This window comes from Hevea brasiliensis, chromosome 8, assembly GCF_030052815.1.
Source record: "Hevea brasiliensis isolate MT/VB/25A 57/8 chromosome 8, ASM3005281v1, whole genome shotgun sequence".
NCBI classification, from domain to species: domain Eukaryota; kingdom Viridiplantae; phylum Streptophyta; class Magnoliopsida; order Malpighiales; family Euphorbiaceae; genus Hevea; species Hevea brasiliensis.
The window spans coordinates 2,233,338-2,245,098 of record NC_079500.1 but is presented as its reverse complement, the minus strand read 5'-3'; the positions used below and the strand labels follow the sequence as shown (position 1 = coordinate 2,245,098).

The 11,761-nt window shown below is 33.8% G+C and overlaps 1 protein-coding gene across 1 annotated transcript; it reads left to right on the top strand.

Moving 5' to 3' along the window:
- The first annotated feature begins 1,235 nt into the window (after positions 1-1,235).
- LOC131182415 (NAC transcription factor 32-like) lies at positions 1,236-2,724 on the top strand. The gene is made up of 3 exons (XM_058151966.1): positions 1,236-1,494; positions 1,672-1,955; positions 2,043-2,724. The coding sequence occupies exons 1-3, from the start codon at positions 1,236-1,238 to the stop codon at positions 2,577-2,579; spliced, it is 1,080 nt and encodes a 359-aa protein (XP_058007949.1). The 3' UTR covers positions 2,580-2,724.
- Positions 2,725-11,761: the final 9,037 nt, after the last annotated feature.

The window sequence follows — 11,761 nt, the reverse complement described above, 5'->3', positions numbered from 1 at the left end:
GACAAAACACGGGAGAGATGCTGGGTATATAAGTTGATAGTTTGTAACCTCTATTGACGCGTTTTAAAACCGTGAGGGCTTCGGCCTAGAGCGGATAATATCACTAGTGGGCCGGGCCATTACATTTGTGGTATCAGAGCCTGGTTCGCGTGCAACCTTGAACGATGGTGGGGCAAACCTCAGCGAGGACGCTGAGTCCCATAAGGGGGGTGGATTGTAACACCCTAGGCAAATCCCACATCGACAAAACACGGGAGAGATGCTGGGTATATAAGTTGATGGTTTGTAACCCCTATTGACGCGTTTTAAAACCGTGAGGGCTTCGGCCTAGAGCGGATAATATCACTAGTGGGCCAGGCCATTACAGTCACAAAATGTAAATTTATATAAATTATAAATTTAATTTTTTAAAATAATTTAAAATTAATTTTAAAATAAAAAATTAAAATAAATTGATTTTTATCATTAGTCTTTTATTTTCTGTAATGCTAAATTATCATAATATATAATTATTTGAAATATAAAATAAAATGAAAGATAGTAATAGATAATGTTTAAATGATAATTTTATTTAAAAAATAAAATATTTAGAATTTAAAAGATGTAATGTTTGAAATTTGAAATATAAAATAAAATGAAAGATAGTAATAGATAATGTTTAAATGATAATTTTATTTGAAAAAAAAATATTTAGAATTTAAAAGATATAACATTTGAAATTTAATTTTTAATAAATTATATATATATATTTAAAATTTTTGACATATATAATTCATAAATATCCATATCCATATCATAAGGTGTAATGATATAATTTATAAATATAATAATCTTAAATTTCATTTTAATTATTTTTTTCTGGTTATAATTAATACTATTAAATAATACTTAACTAAATAATTTTATCTTAAAATATATAATTATTAAAATTTAAAATATAAAATAAAATGAAAGATGGTATGTAGATAATGTTTTAAATAATCTTAGAAGTTTGATTGGTTTATCAGATATTAATAAAACTTGTGTCTGCCCCACACTTATCTAGTTTCAAACTGGGTTTCTAATAAGAATAGATAAATACTAAGTCTTGAAAATCTATCTTTTAGGGTTATTTTAATTTTTATTAGAAGTCTATTCATATAAATGAGAGAAAGTTGAGGGAGAGAGAATTTCAATACTTTTACGTTAGCTTGCATCAGCCTTCTCGGGAAAAAATTCCTCGCAAGAGTCCAATTATGGAGGTGACACAGCAGCAGTCCAATGCTTCTGTTACCGCTACTCGTCAACCTCGAACAGACCCCATCAATGACAACAACAGAAAGAACTTCATTGATATTGATTATTTTAATTCTTTTCCACCCGGGTATAGGTTTCGCCCTTTGGACGGAGAGCTTGTCGTTCATTACTTGAAAAACAAGATAGCCAATCAACCCTTGCCTCCAAACAAGATCATGGAGGTTAAACTTTATGAGTACAATCCCGAGAAGCTTGCAGGTTCTTTGATCTTTAACACAACCTATTTCCATGCTTATACATATATTTACGCGATGATTTTGTTTTTGCAATTTTATAATTTTTTTTCTTCTTTTCCACTATGATTTTGTTTTGCAATGTTATGATTAAATCTATGTTTTGTCGATGGATTTACCTATTCCTTGTTTTGATGAACAGAGGAGTATTGGCAATGTGGGGAGAAAGAATGGTACTTTTTTACTCCAAGGGACAAGAAATATCCAAATGGAAGTAGACCAAAACGAGATGCCGGTGGTGGATACTGGAAGGCAACTGGAGCGGATAAAGCTGTTAAATATAAGGGTGCTGTGGTTGGATATAGGAAGGCACTTGTTTTCTACATGGGAAAGCCTCCAAATGGTACAAAGACTAACTGGATTATGCATGAATATAGGGTCAGTGATGCCCCTCCAAGAATCAAAACAAGTACCGATGATATGAGGGTAATTAAATAAATATTTAAATTTCTTGTTTGTTGTTCATTAATTTTTCTTTTGTTTGATTAATTCTCTTTTCTTTTTCTGTGGCAGTTGGATAATTGGGTTTTATGCAGGATATATAAGAGGGATGCGAAAGACAATTTGAGAAGTCGACTTTCAAATGAGGAACAATCTGCAGAGTTAGATGATCAAACTGCTGATGTTGTTAGGGATGTTGACAAAAATAGCGATCCTCCAGCCTACACAAACGTCCTTAATGACAATAAGCAAATTGTTTCAATCCCAATCCAAGAGAATCCAAGTGCATTTTATGAAAATCCTCCTTATGTTCCAATCAACAATTATGATCATCACCAAGCAATGTTAGAAGCTGCCAATTTTCAACGAGCAATGTTTGCAGCTGCCAACTATGGATCTTATCGAACTTATGCTACTGGTATGACACCACCAATGCCTGAACCTGTTCAGATATATCCCCCAGAGGACATCCAGATACATCCCACAGAGGACATCCAGATACAACCCACAGAGGACATCGTATCCAAATATCTGAATGAGAATTCTTGTGAGTTCGAGCTATCACTATCACCGGATGATTGGGATATTATTTCCAATTGTCTACTATAGTTAGTAATTAGTTATATACAGTGATTGACCATCATCTGATTTGAAATTATTTAGTCATTTGGTGATCACCTTATGTATAGGATGATGATAACTGGTTAGTTAGCAGGGAACATCCAGTTTTGTCAATTGAATTTGCTAGAATCAATGGAAAAACAATTACCAATGTCCATTTACTTCAATAAACGGAGGATAGCGATTGCAGAAGCTGCTCCAAAAAGGGTGAATGCAATTATACCTTCAAATGCAAGAGTGCTTGCCAAACGCAGATTTCGCCTCATATAAGGAACATCTGTGTCCAAACCAATCAAGAACATAAAAATGACTCGAAAATTGAATGTCAGAAGTTGATAGTATTCTATAGAAGAAGACTGGATAAAGAATTCCTGAAGTTTTTTCATTTTGCACAACAATGAAGGACCTAGCACTAGTCCAGCCTGAAAAACAAAACAGCAAAAAAATAACAACATATGAAGTACTGCAAAAACCTTCAAAATCTGCTCTTGTATCAAAGAAAGACTGGAAATGCATACAATAATATTTTCAACAGGTCCTGGTTGTCCTGAAGGTGTCAAGATAAGATGAAAAATGCGGGAGATTACAAGCATACGAGCTGCCTGCATTCCTGTTGTTATTATTGGGTTAAAGTTAAAGATATCATTCTGGCAAATTGCACGTTTGGCAAATTGTGCAGCATCCATTTCCCAAGAATAGCCTTCTGCTTAATTTACAATTGCAAGTTGATACCCGAACAAGAATGCAAATTAAGCTAGAGAAAGGGACTTAGAAGCATCAAGAAAGTAAAGAGAGAGAAGAGAGAGAGAGATTATAACAAGATTAACATCCCTTCCTTTTTCCTCCTATGTCATCACCCATTTTCTGTGCTTAGGACTTGTGTGTGGCTTGGGAGCATTATCTTCACATCTGAGATTTCTTGGAGAACCTTTGTTTGCGGCAACATGGTTAGAGACTATATGCTTTGTTTTTTCATTTCTATACATTTGACTCTTTCCTTTTGTATATGTGTCCAGGGAGTTGAAAGAGTGAGCAACCAACTCCTTACCATTCTCCTTATTTCTCTGAAACCACCATTTCTAATATAAAAATTATAAAGCACTAAACCAAGGGTTAGCAATTAACCAACTTTAATTCAATAGTATTGCAATTGTCTTTAAAAATATAAAATCTCAAATTCAAATCACAATCGAAGCCAAATTAATAACAAAAATAACAAGGGATAACATAACTTATAAAAATAAAATGAATTGACTTCTCACCTTATTATTTAAGAGTTAAAATTCTTAAATTAGACCACAAATGAAGCATTTTTCTTATTTGCAAATCTCTTAATTTAGATATAAATGCATAGTTGTTAAATTTGGTTCAAACCCGCCGATTGAACTGGTAAACCAATGAATCAGCCTTTAAATTAGTCTAAGTTTATTATTGAACCAGATAAAAAAGCAATTCAATATGACTCAGTCGACCTGACGGTTCAATTATTCAATAGATTTTTTTTTTTTAGTTTTAATTTTATTATATAGTTTCAACTTTCCATTGATTTCCTTAACTTAAAAATACATTAATATCTTACGATAATTACCATCTTACGCTTAAATTTTATTATTATGAATATTTTTATTTACCGCTCACCTTTTAATTTATTAATTATTGATTATATCGACAAAAATAATGAAAAAACATGAAATTTAAATATTTATAAGTTATGGTCAATAGAATTAGAGTCATCTCTAAAATTATAAAATTTTCAAATTTAAATCTCGATTGAAGTCAATTATATAAAAAAATAAAAAAAAAATAATTTATTTTTTAAAATACAAAGACTCGAAACGTTAATTTAACACAAATCATAACGACATATTTTATAAGACAGAAAAAAGAGAGGAAACAGTATGAAAAGAGAAAATAGACAATTCTCTTATTTTATTGATAGAAATAAAAGAAAATGAAAAATAAAAAGTCTGATTTCCATATTTTATAAGAAAGAAAATAAAATTATAAAAAATTTTGTGAAAAATCATTTGAATCATTTTGTTTTCTATTCAAATTAGGCGGAAAGGAAATATACCATTAATTTTTTTTTCATTATGCCTTTTTTATAAATTGTGACGCCCCTTACCCGTCTACCGTATAGCCGAGCAAGAAGTGCCACATTCGGTGCCGGAGCACCCTATCTTGTTTTATCATATCTATTGTAAACTTTTGATGTCATTTAAAACATGTATTCTATGTGTAGAAAATTTTTTTTTTTTTATCTTATTTCTGTGGAGACCCGGACAGAGCCTCCCTTATTTTATTAGCATCTGGCGGTTCCACTAATCACCTGTTAGCATGTCCATATTCATTTCACACATTTCCATATCATATTCTCATGTATCATATCATTTACAATTATTTATGAGATCTAAAAATGAAGTATTATCTATTGCATTCATATAGAAATTCATAGATAATAAATTACAAGTTTTCATTTCAATCTCAAAGTTTAATTACAAGTCTAAAATGAAATACATCATAAACTAGTAATTACATCATGACTAAACATAATGAACCAAAATACTAGTCTATACATGGGCCCTACCAAAATACAAAAAACTGGTGAGGTGACTCTAGTCGGTGGCAGATCTGGTCGGAACTCTGTTCGAATACTACTGTGGCAGCTGCTGATCTTCAGTACCTACGCGATGGAAAACCAATGCGCTAAGCATAACGCTTAGTGGTGCATAATTTATAATAACAATAATTAAACAATTGAATTAATATCTGCAAATCATAATTTCTAGGTCTTTTACATTTTTATTGCTCTTTGGAAACAATTAACATTATTGGGATCTTTCCTGTTTGCTTATTGTATATTCAGTATTAATTAATTATTATCAATGCCCAAGAAACCTATAACAAATTATAAAAGCTGGATACACGGGAGTTTACGGGTTAGACAGCCATATGTCTACCCAATATACATCTGTCAGGCACGAGGCCAGCTGTCGGGCACGAGACCCGCTGTCAGGCTTGTAAAGCCAGAAATAAAGTAGGCACAATGGCCAGTAAGTAGGCATATAGCCTGTAGAACAATCATACCAGACATATATTGTCAGTTCATGATTTTCTCGGTAGGCAGTACTGCTATCTGTAGTCCCCAAATGGTATACCAATTTATCCAACTAAATAAATAAGTCTAGGTATACTATAGGCAATTAAACATTTTTAATTATTTTAGCACTATTGACGTTAATATTTTTTAGTACTGTTCATTGGTACTATTAATTTCATATTAATAGGACATTAGTCCCAATTTACATATTCATATCATTTTTAATATTTAATTATCCTTATGAGTATTTTAATTATCCTATATAGCATTTTTCCCATGAACCTTTCATTAGGTTCATGTTGATGTGTTATCTTTATCTAGGAATTTGACTAGGTTGGGATGTCTATTTAGTCACAATTCCTTCATAACAATTGCTCCTCTATGTTTAAACTTGAATTTCAGTTTTTGAATCACTGAATTTGGAGTTATAGAACTCAAGTTATGGTCAAAATACCATAACTGGTCCCTTTGCCTCTAAGCTGTCCAGAATTTATAATTCCTGGTCAATAAAATTTGACCAGTCATTTGATCATTTTATGGTCAATTTTAGACTTAGTTCCTTCACAAGATATGTTCCTCTATGTCTTAGGGACTCCCAGGTACAATTTCATAATTTTTCAAGCTTGGTATAGTGAGTTATAGTCAGTGTATTAACCTGGACTCTCAGTCCTATAAGGGCAATAACCAACTTCAGGGTAGTATGTTTGACCCTCTTTTTAGGGTCTTTACACTTAGAATTTGGCAAAGGTGTCTAAATCAATATTGTAGCCCTAAGTATCATGTTTCCAGATCATATTTGCACATCTCAAATGGAATTTCCTAGTGGGAGTTATGGCCAAATGAACACACGGGTATCAAATGGCATTCTGGGTTCAACTTAACATTTTCCAGATTTCACTTCCTAACTTTGGCTAATATTTTCCCTAGGATGCAATGGTTTTTAGAGCTTGGTCAAAACATAAAAATTGTTGTGCTATGTCTCATAAAACTTTTAGCACTAGTTTCACTCAATTTGCAGCTTTGCAGACCAAGTTATGGCATTTTTGCCAAAACTGGTCAAGCATACCAAAGGGACAGTATTTTTGGACAATTTCTGGGTTGGCAGTTTTAGTGACCCAACTTGTGCTACCAATTTGAATTGGTTAAAGGCAAAACTGGGTTAAGTGGTCTTCATGAAAAGTGTAGCCCTATGTCTAAACTTTCCATGGGTGAAATTTTGGGTCATTTGGACCAGTATAGAGAGAGTTATGACCAAATGAACACGTACTGTTCATTTGGTCATTTTCTGGGTTGGCAGTTTCAGTGACCCAACTTGTGCTACCAATTTGAATTTGTTAAAGGCAAAACTGGGTTAAGTGGTCTTCATGAAAAGTGTAGCCCTATGTCTAAACTTCCCATGCGTAAGAGTTTAGGTTATTTGGACCAGTATAGAGAGAGTTATGACCAAATGAACACATACTATTCATTTGGTCATTTTCTGGGTTGGCAGTTTCAGTGACCCAACTTGTGCTACCAATTTGAATTTGTTAAAGGCAAAACTAGGTTAAGTGGTCTTCATGAAAAGTGTAGCCCTATGTCTAAACTTTCCATGGGTAAAAGTTTAGGTCATTTGGACCAATATAGAGAGAGTTATGACCAAATGAACACGTACTATTCATTTGGTCATTTTCTGGGTTGGCAGTTTCAGTGACCCAAATTGTGCTAACAATTTGAATTTGTTAAAGGCAAAACTGGGTTAAGTGGTCTTCATGAAAAGTGTAGCCTTATGTCTAAACTTTTCATGGGTAAATGTTTAGGTCATTTGGACCAGTATAGAGAGAGTTATGACCAAATGAACACGTATTGTTCATTTGGTCATTTTCTGGGTTGGGTGCAGGGAAATCCGAATTTGGGCAGTATTTAGCTCAAGTTTTGGACAGAATTTGGGCATGGTTTCTTCATGGAAAATGGGCTATTTTGGGTCTAATTTCACCTCCAATTGGCCTCATACCAATTGGGGTCACACAATTTTATTTATGGCCTAAAATGTACACTGCCCTCAACAAACACAACCTGTAGAAAATTGACACTTCCAAAACTTAATCTCCTCCAACTTCCTTACTTCAATTTGCATGCAATGCACTTCTATAAGCAATAATCTCATCCCAATTAGGTCAAATTTCAAGCATTTACACAAAATCTCCAAGTCATGTACACAAACCCTAATTTCCAAGTTTCAAACTCAATCAATTCAATCCCTTTTCACTTCTCATACATATAATCATATCAATCATCATCTCTAAACTTATTTACATTATTTGAACACAATAAAGCCCAACACATTTCATGGCTGCCAAAATTTGGGGACATCATGGGTTCATGAATTTCTTGTTAATTTCTTGAAATTTCCACTTATCTCAAGTCACTTTCAAGTATTAAAGAAGAAGGAAGGGAGAAAAGCACTAACCTCTTGTCACCCAACTTGGAAATTTTCCCAAAACTTCAACTTTCCTTCTTCCTATGGGTACCTAGAGCTTCCTTATGATGTGGACTAAATTTTTAATGAAGGGGACCATGGGTTTTGGTGGATAAATGAAGAGAAACTCAAGCTCAAAGCTTGAGCAAAAATGGTGGAGGGGGGAGAACATGGAGACGGCAAGGAGAGAGAGAAGAGGAAATGAAGAAGACTTGTGGTTGGTGAATTTTTGTCTCTTGTGTCTTATATATATATATATATATATATATATATATATATATATATATATATATATATATATATTCTATAATTATTGTACTTTATTTTTTTTAAATGCCATAAGTCTATTTCCTTTCTTTTCTTTTCTTTCCTTTTCTTTTCTTTTCTTCTTCTTTCTCTTCTCATTTTTCAAATTCAAATTCATAAATTTAATTTATGTTAATTATTTTATTTCCTAATTTTAATTTGACATTTAAGTCAAAATTTACCTCTAGGGGTAAAATGACCAAAATGCCTTTCATGATGCTCATCGGGTTATTTTTATTATTTTATACCAATTTATAAATTCTCTAAACTTTAATTTATTTTTCTCAAAATTTTTCCTATATTTTTTAATATTTATTTCATTAATTTATGTCTCCTCACTATAGTTTAAGTGTAGTTCCAGACATCCTGACTGTCCGAACAGACATGAGTCGTCGGAACAGTAAATTGTACAGACTACCTATGGTGAGGGCGTTACAATTCTTCCCTTCTAAATAAAATTTCGTCCTCGAAATTTACACAGTGTAATTAATCGAGGGACCGCTATCTCCTTATCTTTTCACCTTTTTGTGTTATAATACTTTACTTTTTTATTTTAGTCTGTCTTATTAATCCTTATTCTACAATCTTATCCTTATCTCGATTTACTATTGAAAATACATAGCTTTACATAATAGTCCCATGTCGGTACTGTAATCTGCAACTTACAGCACAAACATCAAGAGCATTGCATAGTTACCACAGTATATCCCAATAGACTAACTCATTTTTTTTTAATTTTCCAACCAGTTCTGTACTCATCTTCTTTCATCTCATATACAGCCTCCTTCTCATTTCCATCTATTATCTTTAACACGATCCTTTTCGGTTGATAATCTACAATCACCTGGTGACCTAAAGGGTTGGTGACAAGTATGTCATCTTCTGACCCATCTATCGGTATCCTCTTTCAACAGGAGGTACAATGCATATATAGGGGTGAACATAGTTAGGGTCTATCAATACATACTTAAAGGTATTATAATTAGGAAATGTACCTCTGATAACGTCTAACGGATTTGGCTTCTCTCGAGCCATAGCGTATACGCGGGGTGCTACTTTAGCCTCGGGCTGTTCTATAGTCTTAGAAGCTCTCTGTGATGTACCAGCTATCTCTGGTCTCATTAGTCTTCTACCCCTCTGTATTGTCGAGGCAGACTTCTGAGTCTGTGGTGGAGCTGTGGGAGCACTCCTCCATGGGCAATCTCTCAAAAATGCTCTGTGGACCTACATCTGAAACATCCACCCGTTAGCAATCTACACTTTCCTCTGTGGTTCTTCCCACAATGTGTACAAACTGGCATCGGGGTTGATCTCCGTGCTATAAGACCCACAGAATTGTCAATTGATACACTCATCTGACCTCTTCTCCTCGGGACAAATCGGAACCTCTGCCTCTGTTCTCTACTCTGAATCTAACCCTGAGACCCCCTGGGTCTCTTGCTCTCTGTAGCAGCTACGCTGGACTGGCCAAGTCCAGACCCTCTCTTGCACTGCCTGTCTCTCCTAAACTACTCATCATTTCTAACTCTCTCTACTGGGGTCCTATATACTAGCTTGGGAAGTGGTGGCATAGCTCCAGTGACCTGACGGAGCAATTGAGTCATTTGCTCTAGGAAGGCCTGTTGTGTCCTTACTAAAGTACCCAACAATGATTCTGCTCTACTACTACTACGCCCCTGACTAAACGCAGGTGCAGGTGCGTGACTCTCTACTTCCTCCTCTATCGGTCTTGGAGGTCCGTGCTCTGAAGGATCAGATGCCATCGATCTTATAAAAAAGACAAAGAACAGATCTACATTAATGTCACCTTGACTCTATCTAAAGGCCCATGCATGTGATACAACTATTTCTTTTTATCTATCTAGGTCTAGGACCGCCTAAACCTCTGCTCTGATACCACTAAATGTGACGTCCCTTACCCGTCTACCGTATAGCCTAGCAAGAAGTGCTACATTCGGTGCCGGAGCACCCTATCTTGTTTTATCATATCTATTGTAAACTTTTGATGTCATTTAAAACATGTATTCTATGTGTAGAAATTTTTTTTTTTATCTTATTTCTGTGGAGACCCGGACAGAGCCTCCCTTATTTTATTAGCATATGGCGGTTCTACTAATCACCTGTTAACATGTCCATATTCATTTCACACATTTCCATATCATATTCTCATGTATCATATCATTTACAATTATTTATGAGATCTAAAAATGAAGTATTATCTATTGCATTCATATAGAAATTCATAGATAATAAATTACAAGTTTTCATTTCAATCTCAAAGTTTAATTACAAGTTTAAAATGAAATACATCATAAACTAGTAATTACATCATGACTAAACATAATGAACCAAAATACTAGTCTATACATGGGCCCTACCAAAATACAAAAGACTGGTGAGGTGACTCTAGTCGGTGGCAGATCTGGTCGGAACTCTGTTCGAATACTACTATGGCAGCTGCTGATCTTCAGTACCTACACGATGGAAAACCAATGCGCTAAGCATAACGCTTAGTGGTGCATAATTTATAATAATAATAATTAAACAATTGAATTAATATCTGCAAATCATAATTTCTGGGTCTTTTACATTTTTATTGCTCTTTGGAAACAATTAACATTATTGGGATCTTTCCTGTTTACTTATTGTATATTCAGTATTAATTAATTATTATCAATGCCCAAGAAAACTATAATAAATTATAAAAGCTGGATACACGGGAGTTTACGGGTTAGACAGCCATATGTCTACCCAATATACATCCGCTGCACGAGGCCGGTTGTCGCACGAGACACATCGAGCTTGTAAAGCCAGAAATAAAGTAGGCACAATGGCCAGTAAGTAGGCATATAGCCTGTAGAACAATCATACCAGACATATATTGTCAGTTCATGATTTTCTCGGTAGGCAATACTGCTATCTGTAGTCTCCAATTGATATACCAATTTATCCAACTAAATAAATAAGTCTAGGTATACTATGTGCAATTAAATATTTTTAATTATTTTAGCACTATTGACTGTTAATATATTTAGTACTGTTCATTGGTACTATTAATTTCATATTAATAGGACATTAGTCCCAATTTACATATTCATATCATTTTTAATATTTAATTATCCTTATGAGTATTTTAATTATCCTATATAGCATTTTTCCCATGAACCTTTCATTAGGTTCATGTTGATGTGTTATCTTTATCTAGGAATTTGACTAGGTTGGGATGTCTATTTAGTCACAATTCCTTCATAACAATTTCTCCTCTATGTTTAAACTTGAATTTCAGTTTTTGAATCACTGAATTTGGAG

What these genes read in the sequence shown, in the direction of transcription:
- LOC131182415 (XM_058151966.1), top strand. Translation starts at nt 1,236, where the DNA reads ATGGAGGTGACACAGCAGCAGTCCAATGCTTCTGTTACCGCTACTCGT. An exon ending in CAATCCCGAGAAGCTTGCAG is followed by an intron (nt 1,495 to 1,671) that starts GTTCTTTGATCT and finishes TTTGATGAACAG; the next exon opens with AGGAGTATTGGCAATGTGGG. An exon ending in CAAGTACCGATGATATGAGG is followed by an intron (nt 1,956 to 2,042) that starts GTAATTAAATAA and finishes TTTCTGTGGCAG; the next exon opens with TTGGATAATTGGGTTTTATG.